The sequence below is a fragment of the Oncorhynchus tshawytscha genome, linkage group LG12 (assembly GCF_018296145.1).
Source record: "Oncorhynchus tshawytscha isolate Ot180627B linkage group LG12, Otsh_v2.0, whole genome shotgun sequence".
NCBI lineage: Eukaryota > Metazoa > Chordata > Actinopteri > Salmoniformes > Salmonidae > Oncorhynchus > Oncorhynchus tshawytscha.
The window spans coordinates 37,264,589-37,288,413 of NC_056440.1; the positions used below are offsets into that span (position 1 = coordinate 37,264,589).

Consider the following 23,825-nt stretch of genomic DNA (forward strand, 5'->3'; position numbering starts at 1 on the left):
TAGTGCACATTGTAGCTTCACGTTTCGTTTGGTTGTTTGTTGTTTTGTTTGGTGAGTTTCAGTTTATTAAAATTATGTGGAACTCTACTCACGCTGTGCCTTGGTCTCATCATTATGACGAAGGAGATCCTGGATGGAAAAGGACCCTGGACACATGGAGCCAGTCAGGGAGTTGAGTGAGGAGCTCGACGCAAGATTCCGGAGAGAGGTGCTGGCATTGAGAGCGCTGCAGAGCGGGCGTGCTGAGGTGCGTGTCATCAGGCCGGTGCCACCTGTACCGGTCCCACGCATCAGGTATCCAGTGCGCATCCACAGTCCAGTACGTCCTGTGCCTCTTCCCCGCACTCGCCCTGATGTGCGTGTCACCAGCCTGGTACCACCAGTGCCGGCACCACGCATCAGGCCTCCAGTGCGCCTCCACAGTCCAGAGCTTCCGGGAACAGTTCCCAGTCCAGAGCTTCCGGCGACAGTTTCCAGTCCAGAGCTTCCGGCGACGGTCCCCTGTCCGGAACCTCCCAGTCCGGAACCTCCAGCGACGGTCCCCAGTCCGGAACCTCCAGCGACGGTCCCCAGTCCGGGGCCTCTAGCGACAAGCTGCAGTCTAGAGTCTTCAGCGACGAGCTGCAGTCCAGAATTACCAGATAACCTCTACCTCCGCAAATCCACATACACCCCCAGGGTATTCCCATACCATCGTTTAGAGCAAGATAGGTCACTCTAGTAATTAAATATGAGACATCCACTAAATGCCAGCCATAGGATGTACTAATATTTTACCTGCGTTCTTCTTCAGGGAGGTAGCCTGCATAAGATTTACAATGCACTGTTACACCCACAGCCAAAGAGCCATTGTTACAGATACATAATGGCGGAACACGTTCTTTCTTCAGATTCTCTAAAATTGGTTCAGCCACAGTGATCCCCAGGTTTTCACTCCAACCATACATCGATGGCTGAGTACACATAAGCCTTTTCCTAATTATCTTCCAATTATCATCATCCCGGGGATTATGCCGTGGCCAAAACTCACAAGTTATAGTCCCTATTTTATCCACAGCTTCTGGATTCCCATTTGTCAAACACCATCCCCAGATCTTGTATCCCCCAGTCCCTTTCGATACATTCTTATTACCCTGATCAATTAGCCCATGTCCATAAAAGAGTCCTTGGGTACAATTATGCTGGCTCTGCTTGTATTTTGCCCTCCTCATAAAATACAACATTCCAAAGGCCTGATCTGTCTCTACCATTGGTCTACTACTCATTGAACCAAACAACTCTCTCATGGATTTGGGTTTAGACAAAATTAACACCGCAGTCCCGTTTGGGGACACATTTCTACCTAAATATAACCATCAAATCTGTTAGCCCTGGTACTATCTAGCTAGCAACTAAGTTAGTGTTAAGGTAAGCTAGCTAGTTAGCTAGCATGCAAGTATCCAGGCAGAGTTGCTAGAGAAAATAATAGTATGCGACATTAACAGAAACTGATAATTAATATCAATAATAATTAATATAATAACAACCTTATCAAATTACAAAAGTTTTCAGAAATGTTGAAGCTTACAATTATTCGCGTGTCATTGTGTTACTGTCTTGAGGAACAAATGGCGGGTGAATGACTTGCCCGTTCTGCCTCTCCCAGTTTGGTAATAAATTGTAATAAATTCTGTTGTGAAATTGATTTGAAATTACAGGTAATTTTCAGTCATTCTGTCTATATCAGAACATGTAAAAAGCTATTCTAAAAAAAAGGATTTTAAATCAACATTTTATTATATTGTGTATATCAAAAAAATGATTAAATGTTTACTATATGCAATATTGTGTAATTGTATTTGTGTATCTCATGCATTTCAATGAGTACAAGCGGATAAGGCTGACCTTCGGCTGTATTTGGACCAGAATGGACGGACTAAATAGAGCCTTGTTTTTGGAAAAATTGCTTGAGCTGCACTGAGAATTAGAAAAGTATGAAAGTCAACAATCCATTATCCTAGAACATACAGTGCAATCGGAAAGTATTCAGTCCCCTCGCGTTTTGTTACCTTACAGCCTTATTCTAAAATGGATGAAATTGTTTTCCCCTATATCAATCTACATACAATAACCAGTTAAGTCCTTAAGAAGGTTTATTCATTGGTTTTGAATGTTGCAGAATCATCCAGGGCTTCTACTAGCCAGTCCCACCTCTAGAGCAGAGAGCACAGACGTTCTCCATATCCGTCCTGTTACTCTACCAGACAAGGTGAGAATAGTTATTTAGTAACTAAAGGGCACACACGGACAACATGCACACGGCGGGGACGCGTTCACTCATCAGTGCTAGTTTCCTTTCAATGAGCAGAAATTTACACATGTTCAATATTGTTAACTGAAGATTAAAACTATCCTTAAAATATGTATTGTAGTGTGTAGGTTTACAAAAATTGTTATTTCTTTTTGCTGTTTACCTCTGGGTTGACACTGAGTTGGCTTTGAATTTGGCAGATTCATCCAGGGCTTCTACTTGCCAGTCCCAATGGAGCCAAGAACATCAGAGCCCTCACCCTCCCATTACCTAAGTGAATGTCACGCCCTGGCCATAGAGAGGCTTTTTATTCTCTATTTTGGTTAGGCCAGGTTGTGACTAGGGTGTGCATTCTATGTCCTTTTTTCTATGTTTTGTATTTCTATGTCTTGGCCTGGTATGGTTCTCAATCAGGGACAGCTGTCTATCGTTGTCTCTGATTGAGAACCATACTTAGGTACCCTTTTCCCCCACCTGTTTTGTGGGAAGTTAACTTTGTAGTTGTTCAGGGCACATAGCCCAAAGCTTCACGGGTTGTTTTTTTTGTTCTTCGTTTTGTCGGTGTCATTTTTAAATAAAGTTCAAATGTACGCTTACCATGCTGCACCTTGGTCCAGTCCTTCAGCCAGCCGTGACAGTGAATTGCGCCACAAAATGTGTGCCTTTTGATTCCCTTTGATATTTTATGTATAAATTATGCACTAATTCAAAAAGGCACCTATCTTGTGGAATGACTCACAATTTACTACAAAACAGGTGTTGGGAGAGCAGAGCCCCAAGACTCTGATTTCCTTGTCAATAGGATGGAGACGGAGCAAGACTTTGAGCAACTAGAGAAGCAGCCTCAAAGTGTGGATACACAGAATCTGATGGTGAAATAGACATTTATTTTGACATTTAATTTACACTGTAGATTTAGTCAGCATTTTTCACACAACCTAAAGTGATACAATTAGTTAATTCCACTCTTACAAGCAATGCCTGTAGAATTGTATTTTTTAAGTAGTCACACTGAGACAGTGGTTACTGCATAACTTCCAGCGTTTCAAACAAACTCTCTTGACACAGTTTGCAAGGTTAAGCAAAATTGCTGGTAAGGACACAAAGGATTGTGCCAACAAGGTAATGAACAGGTATGTCATATCTTGAGAATGGATCAAATAAGAAAGTCATTTTAAAGGTATTGTTAGTGACACAAACTGTCTGCAACAAAGACAGTACATCCAAGAGCCTTATCTCCTCAGCAGTTTGAAAGTGTTCAATTCACAAAGAACATTCTATGTGTGCTTGACTTTCAGGCTCTTTACCAATGGCCTGATGTCCTTGTTCAACTTCAACGGCCATCGCGCAAAGCGGGGATTAGGAAACACAACTGTGTACTCTGTTGTCAACGATACCGGTGCCATACAAACATGTCATTATTCTGTAGTATATTTTGCATTAACAACTGGGTGGTTTGAGCCTTGAAAGCTGATTGGCTAACAGCCATGGTATAGTTAAGCAATAATTCATGAGAGGCCATGTGTTATGATTACATTTTTATCATGGATGTGAGTGACATATCCAAACAAGCAAAGTCCTCTGGGTTTTGTGGTACCGTAACCACAAAATACATGGTTACAGTCTGTATCCAGGCATGCTGAGTTGCGTTGTGCATAAGTAAAGCCTTTACTACACCCTCCCATTGCTTAGAGGGTCACTAAGGTTGCACAATCAAAATAACATGCTCTGTCTGTTTTAATAAACTAGATTCTTATTTTGTCTTATAAACTTGTCACGCCCTGATCTGTTTCACCTGTCCTTGTGCTTGTCTCCACCCCCCTCCAGGTGTCACCCATATTCCACATTATCCCCTGTGTATTTTTACCTGTGTTTTCTGTCTGTCTGTGGCCAGTTTGTCTTTTTTGTCCAAGCCTACCAGCGTTTTGTCTCAGCTCTTGTTTTTCCCGAGTCTCTCTTTATCACGTCCTCCTGGTTTTTGACTTTTGCCTGTCCCGACCCTGTACCCGCCCGCCTGACCACTGCCTGTCTCTGACCCTGAGCCTGCCTGCCGTCCTGTACCTTTGCTCCACCTCTGGATTACCGACCTCTGCCTGACCTGAGCCTGCCTGCCGTCCTGTACCTTGGCCTCTGCTCTGGATTATCGACCCCTGCCTGCCTTGACCTGTCGTTTGCCTGTCCCTGTGGTTACAATAAACATTGTTACTTCACACAGTCTGGGTCTTCCCTTGATTCCTGATAGTACGAACTGGCCATTACTGACCCAGTAGACTTGGACCAGCTCCGCAACGCCATCTCCTCCAAAGGAGCCCTCATTGGTAGACACAAGGGGATGCTTTGTGGTCTGATGGAAGGGTTCCAGGACGTGGCCAAACTTCATGACCTAGCATTGGATGCTTTGCGTGTGTAATTCCGTGGGTTACCTACTAGGCAGCCTACCACCGCGGTAACCTCCCAGCCCCTCAGTAACTCGGCTGGTAGCAGCACGGTCACCCCAGTTTCCCGGGAACCCCGTTTACCTCCCCCGGAGTGCTACAATGGAGATTCCAGAACCTGCCGGGCCTTAATATCCCAGTGCTCCCTCGTTTTCGAGCTGCAGCCTTCTTTCACTTTAAACCGAAACGGCCGTCGAAGGACGTATTTTTATAGGTGTCTTTTCAACGACATGAAACATACGTATTTTCGACATGAAAAAATACGTCTTTTCAACTTTCACTTTCAACCAAAACCGAAGGTATATTAACCGTCGGGCAAAATCGTGTATTCAACGTCTTTTTAACGACAGTTTGCTGGGTGGGATACCGGAGACGCGTTGGTTTTCAATTTTGGTGAGGAGGTGAGTCAGGCAGTGCGTCCCTTCTCAGAGCAGCGAGGCTATGTCACAATGGGACGTCGGACTATCCGGCATCATCGTATGTGGACTATGATACAGCTTTAGGTCCTTGGGACCACTCACTCACCGTTAGTCTGACCACTAGCTGTAATGGCTCTCTACCGCTTTAAAAATGCATCCCTCTCTCGACCGCTCTAGTTGAGAGAGTGGCGCCCCTCCCTACTCTTCCGCACTGTTTTTGAAGACGATTCTATATTGAAAAGTAGATCCATCTAAATCGGTTTTATTGGGAGAAAGCCAGATTCGTGGAGGTATTTTCCTATTGGCAATAGACGATAGGTGAATATTTTCTCTAGCGCTGAAATGTTGTAATGCCGTTGTCTTTACATTCGGCAAACAGTGGTGAAATATGGCCACTGTTTTAGAGCAGCATCCAGATTCTCTTGAAGAAAATGAACACCAACTAGACATTTGATTTTGTTAGGTCGTTTCTCTAAACAATGAATGACGTTTTACTGTGTTTGTTAGATTTTACTCCAAAGGGACTAACATTTTTTGTTAATGTTCATCAAACATCGAAGGGTCGCGCGTTAACCAGGCTATATATCCTCTCCACAGCAGCCTAATAACAATCCTCATATTACCACGCGAGATTGGAGATGTTGATATTGTTTTAGTACCTGCTATGTTGGATTTTTCATATTGATCTCTTATAATTACGGCATTATTGTTCAATTATCTATTTTGTAATATGTTATGTCATGAGCTCATATTTATTTTGCCAAGTTTGGGACTGCTTTATTGCACCCTCGACAACCACTGTGATTATTATTATTTGACCCTGCTGGTCAACATCTTGGCCATGTTCTGTTATAGTCTCCACCTGGCACAGCCAGAAGAGGACTGGCCACCCCTCATAGCCTGGTTCCTCTCTAGGTTTCTTCCTAGGTTCTGGCCTCTCTAGGGAGTTTTTCCTAGGCACCTTGCTGTTACACCTGCATTGCTTGCTGTTGGGGGTTTAGGCTGGGTTTCTGTACAGCACTTTGAGATATCAGCTGATGTAAGAAGGATTTTATAAATACATTTGATTTGATTTGACTATGAGTTTTGAGTAATTGTGCACTTCTTCACATGATACTGCATTGCTCAGAAATCAAAATAAAAGTTGTACTCCTCATGCATTGAGCCTTTATAATGTCTTATGAGCATTTATGACATCTTCAACTGTCTCAAACTGGCTGTTATTAAGTCAGGATCATTCAGATAATAATACCATATAAGGGGGTCATATGCTTATGACAAGTCATAAAATGCATTTAAACTGCAGCATCTTCCATATACCTGTTATCAAATGTATTGCCATTGTATCTGCTCTTTTCCACCAGGCCTGCAGGCAGCTGCAGTAAGCCACCATGTCCATGGCCCAGCAGCAGAACCAGGTGATCCTCCAGTTCCACTTCGGAACATTCGGAGACTCCATGCTGCAGAAGATGAACCTGCTCCGCCACCAGACCAGATTCTGTGACGTCACTGTGCGCATCAATGACCTGGAGGTGCGTATCCATCAATCAATCAAGTGTTTTTGCACTTTTTAAGCATTCTATGCTGCTTTTACTGTTTACCATGTTTAAAAAAAATCTATTTAATCTGTTTTGGTTATTATTGTATTATGCACATGACCTTGAGTTGCAGTCTCTGAATGAATTGTGCTATACAAATAACATTTTTCTATCAATATTATAATTAGGTCCCAGGTCACAAGGTGGTGTTGGCAGCCGGATCTCCCTTCCTCCGGGACCAGTTCTTTCTGCAGGACTCATCCACGAGGGAGGTACAGATCTCCATGATCCAGGAGGCGGAGGTAGGCCATCAGCTGCTCCTGTCCTGCTACACGGGAACCCTGGAGCTGCCTGAGATAGAGCTGGTCAACTACCTAACTGTGGCCAGCTTCCTCCAGATGGGCCACGTAGTGGAGCAGTGCACCCAGGCTCTCAAGAAGTTCATCCAGCCGCGACCCTGCCAGGTGAAACAGCAGCCTCGGGAGGAGGAAGAAGATGGAGAGACTCTCAGAGCCTCTCATGCCCAGAGACTACAGGAGTTGCCCCAAGCACACGTAGTGCATTGTGAGGTGGAGGAGGATGATGAAGACGATGATGATGATGTGACAATTCAGCTGATGACCCCTCCCCAGAGGCAGAAGCGAGACAGGAGTGAGGGCGAGGAGAGCCCCATCACCATTGTAAAGGTGGAGTCCGTGTGTGAGCGGGTGTCTGAGATGTCTGAACGCCCCTCTACCTCCACCGCAGTGCGCTTCCCGACCAGCCCCCCATTGTCGATACACTCCCCCGAGCCCCAGCACTCCCTCATCAACTCCACAGTGGACACCCGGGCTAGCGAAATGACCATGCCACCCATGCCAGGATACCCACTCAGCCCCCTTCCACTACCCACCTCAGCCACAGGGAGACCCAATCTGGGGGGGCACCTACGAAACTCAGACAAATCCCTTCAGTGGTACCACCAGTGCCCAAAGTGTGCCCGTGTGTTCCGCCAGTTAGAGAACTACGCCAACCACCTCAAGATGCACAAGCTGTTCATGTGCCTGCTGTGTGGCAAGATGTTCACCCAGAAGGGTAACCTGCACCGTCACATGCGGGTCCACGCTGGCATCAAGCCCTTCCAATGCAAGATCTGTGGCAAGACCTTCACTCAGAAATGCTCTCTACTGGACCACCTGAACTTACACAGCGGAGACAAGCCCCATCGCTGTAACTACTGCGACATGGTGTTTGCACACAAGCCCGTGCTCCGCAAACACCTCAAACAAATCCATGGCAAGAACAGCTTTGACAACGCCAACGAGAGGAGCCAACTACACAACGGGATTCTGGACTTTGAGTACGGGCGTCTGCAGGACTGTAGCATGGACAATAAGCCAGTTCTTGTGGGTGACTCTCTGTAGCACTGTATCGCTTCACAAATCAATAGCTGCGTAGAAGTGTTAGCTGAATTGTAAACCACACTGTAAGGTACTTGAAGGTATAACACTGAATACTAGAAGAAGAGTTGCTGTAAAATGAGTACCAAAAATATGAACTGAAATGATTTGTCCTCATGAGTATTGTTTTGGCTAAGGAAGCCTACAGTAGAACCAAAGTGATGATAGTGTGTCTGTAGAACATGTGTTTTTATTATCAATGATGCCTCTTTTGGAAATGGGGTAGACGATATACACTACTGTTCAAAAGTTTGGGGTCACTTAGATATGTCCTTGTTTTTGAAAGAAAAGCAAACAAAAATTGTCCATTTTAAAATAACATCAAATTGATCAGAAATACAGTGTAGACATTGTTAATGTTGTAAATGACTATTGTAGCTGGAAACGGCAGATATGGAATATCTACAGTTGAAGTTGGAAGTTTAAATACACCTTAGCCAAATACATTTCAACTCAGTGTTTCACAATTCCTGATATTTAATCCTAGTATAAGTCCCTGTTTTTATGGTGGATTTGGAGCAGTGGCTTCTTCCTTGCTGAGCGGCCTGTCAAGTTATGTTGATATAGGACTCATTTTACTGTGGACATAGATACTTTTGTACCCGTTTCCTCCAGCATCTTCACAAGGTCCTTTGCTGTTGTTCTGGGATTGGTTTGCACTTCTCACACCAAAGTACGTTCATCTCTGGGAGACAGAACACATTTCCTTTCTGAGCGGTATGATGGCTGCGCGGTCCCAATAGTCATACTATTGTTTGTACAGATGAACGTGGTACCTTCAGGCGTTTGGAAATTGCTCCCAAGAATGAACCAGACTTGTGGAGGTCTTGGCTGATTTCTTTTGATTTTCCCATGATGTCAAGCAAAGAAGCACTGAGTTTGACAGTAAGCCTTGAAATACATCCACAGGTACACCTCCAATTGACTCAAATTATGTCAATTAGCCTATCAGAAACTTCTAAAGCCATGACATCATTTTCTGGAATTTTCCAAGCTGTTTAAAGGCATAGTCAACTTAGCGTCTGTAAACGTCTGACCCACTGGAATGTGATACAGTGACTAATTGAAATAATCTGTCTGTAAACAATTGTTGGAAAAATTACTTGTGTCATGCACAAAGTAGATGTCCTAACCGACTTGCCAAAACTATAGTTTGTTAACAAGAAATTTATGGAGTGGTTGAATAAAAAGTTTTAATGACTCCAACCTAAGTGTATGTAAACTTCTGACTTCAACTGTACATAGGTGTACAGAGGCCCATTATCATCAACCATCACTCCTGTGTTATCTAATCCAAATGTATCATTTTAAAAGGCTAATTGATCATTAGAAACCCTTTTGCAATTATGTTTGCACAGCTAAAAACTGTTGTCATGCTTAAGGAAGCAATAAAACTGTCCTTCTTTAGACTAGTTGAGTACCTGGAGCATCAGCATTTGTGGGTTCGATTACAGGCTCAAAATGGCCAGAAACAAAGGACTTTATTTTTTTTGACGCCATTGGTCAAGCATGGTGGAGGCAATGTGATGGTCTGGTGGTGGGGATTTGTACAGGGTAAAAGCGATCTTGAAGAAGGAAGGCCATCACTCCATTTTGCAACGCCATGCCATACCCTGTGGATGGTGCTTAATTGGAGACAATTTCTTCCTACAACAGGACAATGACCCAAAGCACAGTTCAAAACTATGCAATAACAATTTAGGGAAGAAGCAGTCAGCTGGTATTCTGTCTATAATGGAGTGGCCAGCACAGTCACCGGATCTCAACCCTATTGAGCTTTTGTGGGACCAGCTTGACCGTATAGTACGTAAGAAGTGCCCATCAAGCCAATCCAATTTGTGGGAGATGCTTAAGGAAGCATGGGGTGAAATCTCTTCAGATTACCTCAACAAATTGACAACTAGATTGCCAAAGGTCTGCAAGGCTGTAATTGCTGCAAATGGAGGATTCTTTGACGAAAGCAAAGTTTGAAGGACACTATTTCAATTAAAAATCATTATTTATAACCTTGTCAACGTCTTGACTATATTTCCTATTCATTTTGCAATTAATTTCATTAAATGTTTTCATTGAAAACAAGGACTTTTCTAAGTGACCCCAAACTTTTGAACGGCAGTGCACGCTTGAATATTGTATAAGGACATGACATGTGGGTGAGGATAATGAGTATGTTGTGGTCCTACTGTGACACACAGTATCAGAGGATCAGATTCCCAACAGGAAAACAATAAGTCCCCACTTTACTTTAAAAGAGAATCAATGGGATCTTATGCACTTACAAGTGTGTAATGTATATTGTACGAATTGGAATTCATAACATATCGTACGAATTGCAGGAGGTAACATATCATAACAAATGGATGACGTTGTACACAATTACTGAACGCACTACTTTCAAAACTACTGGCTGAAATGATATATATTATATTTATAACGCATTTTAAGTGACACTAAAAGCTGATCTATTTGCTATGTTTTTACATTGGTAGGTACAGGATAATTACAGTGTGTGCACACATTACTACTTAGTGTGGCCTGTTTGGGCCAACTGTCAATTTAAGTTAATTTGCTAGTCTAATTGATAGCCTATAAAGTCCAAATAGGAATAGTTTTAAGTACTATGTAACTATGTGTATCTATATTGTAATAACACTGTACCAGCCAATGTCACCACCATGTAAATACTGGTATATGTTTTTCAGCACAATGGAACAAATCAAGTCAGCCTTAAACCTCAAAAGCATTAGCTCGCTTTCTACAGTAGATGGAGCCATTGTATACCATGTCATCACACAGCATGACGAGTTGTCATTTAAACCCTCTGAACTCTAGCTGGCCATTGTTGTGGGTGTATCACTGGGGTTACAGTACTGCCATGATTGTCATGATGGAACATGATTTAGACCACTCCCAATGCCACAGCATCAGGGTTATTATAATGTAGTAAATGAATGGACTCATAATGTTGACACTATTATTTTTCTCTGCTCCAGTTAGATAGCAATATCCCTATTGTACTTCATACCATGCATTATGAATAGATGTATTCACTCTGTAACACATATCTCTGGTTTTATTTACATAGATCTGAGATTAAGGGGCCTCATCAGTTGATTGATTACTTGACCAGTGATTACAAATAACCTACAGGCTTCCAGCTGCCCATCTTATTATACCATGTTGATGGTATAATATATATTATATAATTATTGTATAATTTTGTCAGTAACCCCCCAAGAATTCATTCATAAAAATCTACTACTAGGAAGCTAGGTATTTGTTTCTTGGGCTTCAAGAATGACTGATCAAAGTGCTCCAGGTATTAAAAGATAAGTAATCGAACTGATTGAAAGTAAGGTGATATCGGTGAACAAATGCCGTGGTCAAGGCTACGACTGCGCCAGTGCAGTGAGTGGAGCTTACTCGGGTGATCAAAAGCTCATATCAGACGGAGAGCCTAGTGCTTCGTTCTTAGGTAGTTCATTATGAGTTTGAGTTTAGAAAACGTTCTCTGCGCATTAGCGACTTGCATGGATGGTAAAAACAGCTTGAAAGCCATAGCAACACCAGAGAAACTGAGCAGAAGGGAGTGGTGATTAAAATATCATATTCAGCAGTTCTGCAACATCTTTAATTGAGCCTTTCATTCTACAAAATGTCTGGCCTCAACACGTTACTTAAAGATAACTGTATAGGAAGCTCTGGGAACAGGTCGTCTGGATACTGGACAGCCAATAAATTGGCAGATGCAAATAGATGTCTATATTTAGCGGACAACAGTTCTTGAGGGCCCAAACAAAAAAACGCAGTTTACGATGTTATTCATACTGGTGAACCGGTGTTTGAGTTGTGGTTGCAATATCAACAGTGCTTTTTATCTGGCATATATTGGCATGCATCATTCAAGACTAAGTTTAAATTGTGTGCAGCACAATGGACATATAAGGCACAATGTCTCAGGGGGACTTCAGAAGATCAGCAGAGTCTCTCAAGTTGGATTTCATTTCATTGACCTTGATTGCAGTCCATTTGTGTAGGCCAGACACAGCCTGATATCAACAATAAATAGTGGCAACATTCATCCTCAAGCTGAAGATTTTTCCTCATTGTTAGGCTATTTGATGTGTAATGTTTATAAAAGGTTCATAAATAACAGCTAAATTGCAGCTAAATACTGCTATAAATAGTAGGCCATACTGCATAATGAAACAATCCATAATAAGCTAGTGTTCTGAGTGTGGACTGACATTTGACATTAATAGACTGGTTTTACCTACAACTTTCTGTCCAAGCTGGGAGAGAGCTGAGGATGGCTCATGTCATGCAGGTTCGGGTATGCTATACAGGACAGTTGTATTTTGTTTTTTTAATCAATTGTTTGCTGATTAGTATGCTGTTGTATCGAACATAGAGTTGAAGTCGGACGTTTACATACACTTCGGTTGGAATCAATAAAACTTGTTTTCAACCACTCCACAAAATTCTTAACTTAAAAAAAAAAGTTTTGGCAAGTCGGTTTGGACATCTACATTGTGCATGACTAGTCATTTTTCCAACAATTGTTTACAGACAGATGATTTCACTTATAATTCATTGTATCACAATTCCAGTGGGTCAGAAGTTTACATACACTAAGTTGACTGTGCCTTCAAACAGCTTGGAAATTCCAGAAAATTATGTCATGAATTTAGAAGCTTCTGATAGGCGAATTGACATCATTTGAGTCAATTGGAGGTGTACCTGTGGATGTATTTAAAGGCCATTCCTTCAAACTCAGTGCCTCTTTGCTTGACATCATGGAAAAATCCAAAGAAATCATCCAAGACCTCTGAAAAAGAATTGTAGACCCCCACAAGTCTGGTTCTGTACAAACAATAGTACGCAAGTATAAACACCATGGGACCACGCAGCCGTCATACCGCTCAGGAAGGAAACGCGTTCTGTCTCCTAGAGATGAATGTACTTTGGTGTGAAAAGTGCAAATCAATCCCAAAACAACAGCAAAGGACCTTGTGAAGATGCTGGAGGAAATGGGTACAAAAGTGTCTATAGCCACAGTAAAACTAGTTCTATATCGACATAACCTGAAAGGCCGCTCAGCAAGGAAGAAGCCACTGCTCCAAAACCGCCATAAAAATGCCAGACTACGGTTTTCAGCAGCGCATGGGGACAATGATCGTACTTTTTGGAGAAATGTCCTCTGGTGTGATGAAACAAAAATAGAACTGTTTGGCCATAATGACCATTGTTATGTTTGGAGGAAAAAGAGGGAGGCTTGCAAGTCGAAGAACACCATCCCAACTGTGAAGCACGGGGGTGGCAGCGTCATGTTGTGGGGGTGCTTTGCTGCAGGAGGGACTAGTGCACTTCACAAAATAGATGGCATCAAGAGAAAATTATGTGGCTATATTGAAGCAACATCTCAAGACAGGAAGTTAAAGCTTGGTCGGAAATGGGTCTTCCAAATGGACAATGGCCCCAAGCATACTTCCAAAGTTGTGGCAAAATGGCTTAAGAACAACAAAATCAAGGTATTGGAGTGGCCATCACATAGCTCTGACCTCAATCCTATAGAAAAATTGTGGGCAGAATGGAAAAAGCGTGTGCGAGCAAGGAGGCCTACAAACCTGACTCAGTTACACCAGCTCTGTCAGGAGAAATGGGCCAAAATTCACCCAACTTTTTGTGGGAAGCTTGTGGAAGGATGAAATCCTAGACTTCAGTGAGTTCAAGACAACTGGGAACTCAGACAAAAATGAGCTCTGACTGGGAAAATATGTTTATCCAACTCAAAATAACGGTCATCCAAATTCCAAGTCTGTAACTCGGGCCTCTTTCTTGAGCTCAGACCTGAAGATCACTGACGTCATGATTCAACCTTGTTTTTTCAGAGTTCCCAGTTGTCTTGAAAGCACCATAAATCCAGAAAATGCCAGACTTTGATGACAAAGTTTGATGTTGCGACACCTTCCTGTTCAAGTCAGCACAGCACAACAAGGTGAGTCCAAGAATGTATTGTATGCTGCTGCATAAATTATGTAATATGCCTGGGAGATATGTATCCTGTGTCACGCCCTGACCTTAGAGAGACATTTTATTTCTCTATTTTGTTAGGTCAGGGTGTGATTTGGGGTGGGCATTCTATGTTGTCTATTTATTTGTTTTGACCGAGTATGGTTCCCAATCAGAGGCAGCTGTCTATTGTTGTCTCTGATTGGGAATCATACTTAGGCAGCCTTTTCTCCACCTGTGTTTGTGGGTAGTTATTTTCTGTTTAGTCTCTGTTACCTGACAGAACTGTTCGCTTTCATTTTGTTACTTTATTTGAGTGTTTTTTGATAATAAAAAAATAATGAAAACTTTTCACGCTGCGCTTTGATCCACTCCTTTCGACGACAGGCATTACATCCTGAGCTAAGAAAGTAATAGTAAGTGTTTGTTGTGTAGTAAGCTGTTAGTAACCCATGTGCCTCACCCTAATAATGTGGTCCCTTTCCCCCTCATAACGTAACCTACTGTTCTGACTTGGTGGTGCACATGTAGCCTATAGCCTGTTTGAAAAAAACTTAATCATTGAATATTGTAATAGCTTCCATTGTCCGCTTATATGCCCCCTTTATTTATCCTACGGTTCTGACTTGGTGTACAGGGAGAATACTGTAAGAACGGCCCATGTTCTGAATTCTGCCGCTGTATATTTCAAAAGTGCTGAAAAAGTAGTTATATCGACTATGTACGTTCTAGCTCGCTCAGTAATGTCTTAATCGAAATTACGGATTGCCTCTTATCCTCTCGTCGTTCCCTTTTGCCATAGTTTGAACATCTCAATTGTCAGTAGAAACCACATTTGTTTAAGCAAGTCAGCCATATCAGCTATGTTTTTTAAAAAGGAGGCAAATGAGGCTGAATGAACTGTTTCGCTGCCAGACAAGGCTCCGCTGATAGCCAGGTGTAGCGGTGGTAAGGATTCACTCCATGGTGCTGAAAAGAAAGCTCTGCTGTTGGGACAGCTTTAATTAGGCCCTAACAGTTTGTGGGCACTGTTTGTCACTGTTGTGCAATTAATTTATTGTTTAGTGTTGTGTTGTGTAGTGACTTTGCTGGCATGCATCTAAAACAAAATTTGGGAATATGCCTCACCAAGATTTACATGCTAAAATCGGCACTGCAAATGGGACATTTGGGTAGAAATATGGAGCCCTTTGTTAAACAATTTGTGTCTAGATATAGCTCCAAATGTCTTGTTTTAGCACAGAACTTCAACTATTTCCTATCATCCTATCAGTGGAAGCTCTCAGAGCTCCTTTTGTTCTCTCATGGACATTTTAAGACATTTTAAGAGGCTGTTTGTCTAAGAATATGTATGTCTTAAAGGGTTGGATGTCAGGAACAATAATTCGATTATACTACATGCTGGAGAAGAAATACAATGTTTGTCTTAGGACTGGCCATGTTTTTCTCAGAACGGGCCCTGTTTTTCTCAGAACGGGCCCTGTTTTTCTCAGAACGGGCCATGTTTTTCTCAGAACGGGCCCTGTTTTTCTCAGAACGGGCCCTGTTTTTCTCAGAACTTGACATGTTTTTCTCAGAGCGGGCCCTGTTTTTCTCAGAACGGGCCCTGTTTTTCTCAGAATGGGCCCTGTTTTTCTCAGAACGGGCCCTGTTTTTCTCAGAACGGGCCCTGTTTTTCTTAGAACTGGCCGTGTTTGACTCCGGCCCGGATGTTATTTTTCAGATAATGGAAACATAATTATGCAAATCATAGGTACTGGGGACATTATATTGTAAAGTGGAGTGCATAATACTGTTGTAGTACAGTATATTATACACAGTAAACAGTATATACTGTGTGTACAAAATATGAAGAACACCTTCCTAGTATTGATTTGCAGTTGTGTCAAGTTGGCTGGATGTCCTTTGGGTGGTGGACTGTACTTGGTACACACGGGAAACTGTTGAGCGTGAGAAACCCAGCAGCGTTGCAGTTCTTGACACAAACCTACTACCATACCCCGTTCAAAAGGCACTTAAATATTTTCACCCTCTGAATGGCACCCATACACAATCCATGTCTCAATTGTCTTAAGGCTTAAACATCCTTCTTTAACCTGTCTTCTCCCCTTCATCTACACTGATTGAAGTGGATTTAAGAAGTGACATCAATAAGGGATCACAGCTTTCACCTGGATTCACCTGGTCATTCTTTGTTCTTGTAATATTCTAAAGGGATGTGGCAGTTTCACCAAATAAGGATTCTAGCTTTAAAGTGAAGAGCATTAGACTTATCACAGGATTTTAAAATTCAACATGATCAACAATGCTTTTTCAGCTTCTCCCCAGTACAACCAGTTAGACTTCACTCAACTTTACTTGATTTCTGTACTGTTCAATCACTCCAACTAAATGTCTACACTGATGTCATAGATGTATTAATTTGATCACTCTCACACCAGGCCTCTTCATTTGTTTAAAACAGTAATCACCAGTGGAAAGCAGCAGAAATTTGGACAAATTTGACACATGTTAAGAGGCCTGGCATGGTCGCTCCTTTCTCTCAGGTGGGGTGGAGATGCTGAGGATGTGCCGGCGGAAGCTGGTCAGCACAAATGCCTCCCAGATCGGCTGGGGGGGTGTGACCAAGGGCAGGTTGGCCAGCGGCTGTTGGCTACCCCCTTGGAGTGGCAGGCACATCCAAGCTGTACAGGACTGCGGTCTTTCCTTCGCACATCTGAAGGGAAGACATGGCCTGGTGAGAATGGACAACACCACAGTGGTGGCTTACATCAACCATCAGGGTGGACTGAGGTCACACCGCCTCCATCTTATGGCACGGGAGCTCCTTCTCTGGGCTCAGGGCGCGTCTCTAAGCGTCTCTATGCGCAGCGCACGTACCTGGCATCCTGAATGTGGCAGCGGATATGCTCTTGAGGGTGGGCCCGCCACCTTGGGACTGGAGCCTACATGGTGCAACACCTGTGGGACAAGTTTGGGAGGGCACAGGTGGACCTGCTTACCACCCTGGACAATGCACACTGCCCACTGTGGTACTCCATGTCACCAGGGCCTCTGGGCCTGGATACTCTGGCTCACGATTGGCCAGGGCTGGAGCTTTACACATTCCCCCCTTTTCCCCTGATCCAGGCTGTGTTAGACAGGACCAGGATGGCGGAGCATCGTCTGCTGCTGGTGGCCTCATACTGGCCAAGACGACCCTGGTTCAGCCTTCTCCTGTCCCTGTTGTCTGGGACACCTTGACAACTGCCCCTGAGATCCGACCTACTGTTTCAGGCCGGGGGAAACACTGTGGTATCCGAGACCGCACCGCCTTAGACTGTGGGCTTGGCCGCTGAACGGCACCAATGGTCCATGTTAGGACTACAGGAAGGTGTAATGTACACCATGCAGAGTGCAAGGCCACTGGCTACAACCGCAGTTGCGCTGGAGGTTGCGCTGGTTGCGCCAGTTGCGCTGGCGGTTGTTCTGCTCTTGGTGCACTGGTATTGAGGTTGTGCCCGAGTCATGCAGGGTGCAGTATGTCCTCCAATACCTGCAGTCTCGCTTGGATGAGGTCTTGGCAGCCTCTACACTGAGAGAGGATTTGGCCGCTATATCTGCCTGCCATATGGGGGTGGATGGACAGGCCAGTGGGGTGCCATCCCTTGGTCTCCAGGTTTATGAAGGGGGGTTGTTGCCTGCATCCAGCTAGGACCAGCTGGGATCTGGATGTAGTCTTAGCAGCTTTGCCAAAGCCACCTTACGAACCGTTGGAGTTTGCCTTCCTGAAACACCTCCAAATGAAGGTGGTTTTCTTGGTAATGATTACTTGCATGAAGAGGGTGGGTGAGCTCCATGCTCTTTCGGTAAGTTCTTAGTGCTACCATATGGACCCTGGTGGGAGGAGTATATCTCTCCTCCCCAACCCTTCATTCCTCCCGAAGGTTCTGTCAGACAGGTATGTGAACATCCCTTTTATCCTGTCTGCTTACGACCCCCCCCAGCAGTGGAGGTGGAGTCTGGGCCTCCCTCCATAATGCTGTGCCCTGTGCGGGCACTGACTGCCTATGTGGAGCGCACACGGTCAGTGAGAACAACAGACCAGCTATTTGTCTGCTATGGTGAGAGAATCTTGGGCCCTGGATTATCAAAGCAGAGGCTCTCTCACTGGCTCGTGGACACGATTACGACAGCATACCGCCTGGCTGACAGGCCAGTGCTGGGATCTGTGGTGTCACATTCAACACGAGGTGTGGCTGTATCCTGGGCTCTACTGAGAGGAGTGCCCCCTGCTGATATCTATGCTGCGGCCAGCTGGGCTTCCTCTTTCACCTTTGCTAGGTACTATCGGGTAAATGTGGTTCAGCGGTCCTGGGCATTACCTCCCCTTCCGGGGACTGTGCCGGGACCCCCCTTCCACATTGACAGCCCTTGTGTCTCGTTCCCTCGGTGGGACTTCAACGCTGGCTGGCCCGGTTCCTCTAGGACTGACTAAATCTGGTACAGGTATACCAATATATTGGAGTGATCCAATATAGTGAAACATAACGAAGGTTACGTATGTAACCACAGTTATGTGCGCTATATGGATCACTCCAATCCTCTAGGGTGCTAGAGGCGCCTCAAAAATGATGTAGAGAACGTGTGTCGCGGCCATGGTTTCTATATGTAGGGGCGGACCACAGCCGTGAAGCAGGTGTACACGGGAGTACATCTGTACACCAATGTATTACATACAGTTGAAGTCGTAAGTTTACATACACCTTAGCCAAATACATTTAAACTCAGTTTTTCACAATTCCTGACATTTAATCCTAGTAAATATTCCCTGTTTTAGGTCAGTTGGGATCACCACTTTATTTTAAGGATGTGAAATTTCAGAATAATAGAATAATAGTAGAGAGAGATTTTTTTTTCATCACATTCCCAGTGGGTCAGAAGTTTACATACACTCAATTAGTATTTGGTAGCATTGCCTTTAAATTGTTTAACTTGGGTCAAACGTTTCGGGTAGCCTTCCACAAGCCTCCCACAATAAGGTGAATGAGGTTTGGTCCATTCCTCCAGACAGGGCTGGTGTAACTGAGTCAGGTTTGTAGGCCTCCTTGCTCGCACACGCTTTTTCCATTCTGCCCACAAAAGTTCTATAGGATTGAGGTCAGAGCTATGTGATGGCCACTACAATACCTTGACTTTGTTGTCCTTAAGCCATTTTGCCACAACTTTGGAAGTATGCTAGGGGTCATTGTCCATTTGGAAGACACATTTGTGACCAAGATTTAACTTCCTGACTGATGTCTTGAGATGTTGCTTCAATATATCCACATCATTTTCTCTCCTCATGATGCCATCTATTTTGTGAAGTGCACCAGCCCCTCCTGTAGCAAAGCACCCCCACAACATGATGCTGCCACGCCCGTGCTTCACGGTTGGGATGTTGTTCTTCGGCTTGCAAGCCTCCCCCGTTTTCCTCCAAACATAACGATGGTCATTATGTCTAAACAGTTCTATTTTTGCTTCATCAGACCAGAGGAGATTTTCCCAAAAAGTACGATCTTTGTCCCCATGTGCAGTTGCAAACCGTAATCTGGTTTTCTTATGGCGGTTTTGGAGCAGTGGCTTCTTCCTTGCTGAGCGGCCTTTCAGGTTATGTCGATATAGAACTTGTTTTACTGTGGATATAGATACTTTTGTACCTGTTTCATTCAGCATCTTCACAAGGTCCTTTGCTGTTGTTCTGGGATTGATTTGCACTTTTCACAGTACGTTCTGTCTCTCTAGGAGACAGAACGTGTCCCCTTCCTGAGTGGTATGACGGCTGCGTGGTCCCATGGTGTTTATACTTGCGTACTATTGTTTGTACAGATGAACGTGGTTTCCCATGATGTCAAGCAAAGAGGCACTGAGTTTGACAATAGGCCTTGAAATACATCCACAGGTACACCTCCAATTGACTCAAATGATGTCAATTAGCCTATCAGAAGCTTCTTAAGCCATGACATAATTTTCTGGAATTTTCCAATCTGTTTAAAGGCACAGTCAACTTAGTGTATGTAAACTTCTGACCCACTGGAATTGTAATACAGTGAAATATAAGTGAAATAATCTGTCTGTAAACAACTGTTGTAAAAAATTACTTGTGTCGTCCACAAAGTAGATGTCCTAACCGACTTGCCAAAACGATTGTTTGTTAACAAGCAATTTGTGGAGTGGTTGAAAAACGAGTTTTAATGACTCCAACCTAAGTGTATGTAAACTTCCGACTTCAACTGTATGTAACCTTGCACATATGTGCCCCTATAGTATCCCTCCACATTGTTAATATGGTATTGGCACTGACCCTGTATATACAGTAGTTTACTTACTTTCTTGTGCTCTTCTTATTTCTTTCTCTCGTGTGTTTTGTTCTAACATTTTTTTCTTACTTTATTTTATAGTACTACGGGTATTGAATATTGCACTGTTGGGAAAGAGCTAGCAAGAAAGGCATTTCACTGTACATGACAATACAACTTGAAACCTACCAGCCTTGGGACACACTCTTCTATACACACAGAATCCCTCAGTCTCTTTATCTCTCTATTTCTTTTCATTTGTTCCATCTCTCTTTGTCTTTCGCCCGTTCACATACATACATTATGCTAATTGAAGAAACCATTCATGGGGAACTTAGAGATATTTCCACTAATCTCTTATCTATCGTCAGGCAAAGCCACGGGTACAGAGGCTGGGAGGGATTGGTAAATCCCCACAGCCAGCTCTGCTAAAATACGACTTCCATGTCCCACTCCTATTACTCTCACTCATTGTTCTTAATCAGAACCTTGAGATTAATTAAAAATGCTCTGGAATTTAATTAAAAGGACAAAAAAAATAACCCTTGTCTGCCAGCTATGGCATTTAGTGCAGCTTACTGCAGGGTTCCAGTATATATGTGTGTGTGTGTGTGTGTGTGTGTGTGTGTGTGTGTGTGTGTGTGTGTGTGTGTGTGTGTGTGTGTGTGTGTGTGTGTGTGTGTGTGTGTGTGTGTGTGTGTGTGTGTGTGTGTGTGTGTGTGTGTGTGTGTGTGTGTGTGTGTGTGTGTGTGTGTGTGTGTGCGCGCGCGAGCATGCGTGTGTGCAGTATATATACAGTACTGTATGTTTGTGTCCTGGCTCTGTTTGATGTGGACAGCAGCGCAGTAAGACAGGTCACAGACCTTCAGGCTTAGATCTTGGTAAGAAGCTGTTTGGGGAATTCTGAGTTAAAATTCCCTATGCTGAAAGACTGTTTATGTCATAGGGTCATAGTAATCTAATCTAAAGCATACCTTTCTTTCACTCTAGCATAATGGACATGGATCCTTTTCAAATCAAATTGTATTGGTCACATACACATATTTAGCAGATGTTATTGCGGGTGTAGCGAAATGCTTGTATTCCAAGCTCCAACAGTGCAGTAGATGAGTTATGTTATGCATGATCAAAAAGGATGTCTCCAGTCTCCTCTTTCTTTAGTGTGTGTGTGTTTGTGTGTGAGTGTGTGTGTCTGTGTGGAGAGTTTGCCCTTAGAAAAAAAACACATGAAAAAATCCCATATGCTTTTCAGACAGGTGTGAACACTTGTGAACATTTTAAAGTGACATTTTATTTTATATGTTTATGAGTCAAGACACTTATTTTTCGGACACATGAGAAGTTTCACTTTTATTTTTCACCACTTCGAGCTACATCTCTTCTCCCATCCAGGGACTGACCAGGGCCAATGCTGCATAGCTTTAGAGGCAAACCAGCAGTGGATGCAGGGTGCTATGTTGCTGGAAATGAATGTGCCAAAACAGCAACTGGAAAAAAGGCAGCAAAAGCAAAGGTCAGGGTAACATAACCAAAGATAGGGAAATTTGCAGGAAAATGTTAAATCACAGCAAAATATTTTGGGGCATTCATGTACAGTAGCAAGAAAAAGTAGGTGAACCCTTTGGTATAACCTGGATTTCTGCATAAATTGGTCATAAAATTTGATCTGATCTTCATCTAAGTCACAACAATAGACAAACATAGTGTGCTTGAACCAATAACACACACATTCTGTATTTTTCTTGTCTATATTGAATACATCATTTAAACATTCACAGTGTAGGTTGGAAAAAGTATGTGAACCCCTAGGCTAATGACACGAGTCAGCTAACCTGGAGTCCAGTCAATGAGACGAGATTGGAGAAGTTGGTTAGAGCTGACTTGCCCTATTAAAAAACTCACAAAATTTGAGTTTGCTATTCAAAAGAGGCATTGCCTGATGTGAACCATGCCTCGAACGAACAAGATCTCTGAAGAATTGTTGACTTGCATAAAGCTGGAAAGGGTTACAAAAGTATCTCTAAAAGCTTTGATGTTCATCAGTCCACGGTAAGACAAATTGTCTATAAATGCAGAAAGTTCAGCACTGTTTCTACTCTCCCTAGGAGTGGCCGTCCTGCAAAGATGACTGCAAGAGCACAGCAAAGAATGCCTAATGAGGTTAAGAAGAATCCTAGAGTGTCAGCTAAAACCTCTGGAACATGCTAAGATCTCTGTTGACGAGTCTACGATGCATAAAACACTAAACCAGAATGGTGTTCATGGGAGGAACCACGGAACAAGCCACTGCTGTCCAAAAAAAAACATTGCTGCACATCTGAAGTTTGCAAAAGTGCACCTGGATGTTCCACAGCGCTACTGGCAAAATATTCTGTGGACAGATGAAACTACAGTTCAGTTGTTTGGAAGGAACACACAACACTACGTGTGGGGGGGTAAAAAGGCACAGCACACCAACATCAAAACCTCATCCCAACTGTAAACTATGGTGGAGGGAGCATCATGGTTTGGGGCTGATTTTCTACCTCACGGCTCTGGACAGCTTGCTATCATCGATGGAAAAATGAATTCCCCACTTGATCAATACATTTTGCAGGAGAATGTAAGGCTATCTGTCCGCCAATTGAAGCCCAACAGCAGTTGGGTGATGCAACAGGACAACGACACAAAACACAGAAGTAAATCAACAACAGAATTGCTTCAACAGAAGAAAATACGCCTTTTGGAGTGGCCCAGGCATGACGTCAAGAGCGCAGTTCATACCAGACACCCCAAGAATATTGCTGAACTGAAACAGTTTTGTAAAGAGGAATAGTCCAAAATTCTTCCTGACCGTTGTGCATGTCAGATTCGCAACTACAGAAAACATTTGGTTGAGGTTATTGCTGCCAAAGGAGGGTCAACCAGTTATTAAATCCAAGGGTTCACATACCCCCCCCCCCTGTCGCCATTTGAACATGATCCATTAACCTGCCCTGAAAACATGTATTCTGTCCACTGTTACGAGAATGTCCCGGAAATTTGTTCCCTCGTCCCACATTTTGACTTTTTAAACGTGGTCACCCTAATTCCACCAGTGGAAACATTGCTACTCAATATGTTAACACTATATTTTTACATGTGAGGAGAATGAATAGCCTTATTTCAACACTACAATTTTGCAATTCCACAACTGAAAGTGTGTTTTTCACATGTGAAAAAGCAAATTTCACGTGAGGTGAAAACATGTAATTCTCCTCTTTTGAAAAGGTGGTGTTAACCCTATAGACTAGAGTCTAAGCCGGGGGGGGTTCTCAGCTAACAAATGGAATTGTTTTAAGATGGTCATACCGAGGGTCATTTAGCTATTTAATTTTGATTTTAAAACCCCTTAAG

General features: G+C 43.2%; 1 protein-coding gene across 1 annotated transcript; it reads left to right on the forward strand.

Annotated features, from left to right (window-relative positions):
- Positions 1 to 6,185: 6,185 nt before the first annotated feature.
- Positions 6,186 to 8,426, forward strand: LOC112264007 (zinc finger and BTB domain-containing protein 26-like). Its single transcript, XM_024440621.2, has 2 exons — positions 6,186 to 6,676; positions 6,871 to 8,426. Exons 1-2 carry the CDS (start codon positions 6,536 to 6,538, stop codon positions 8,083 to 8,085), a joined length of 1,356 nt encoding a protein of 451 aa, XP_024296389.1. The 5' UTR covers positions 6,186 to 6,535; the 3' UTR covers positions 8,086 to 8,426.
- The last annotated feature ends 15,399 nt before the right edge of the window (positions 8,427 to 23,825 follow it).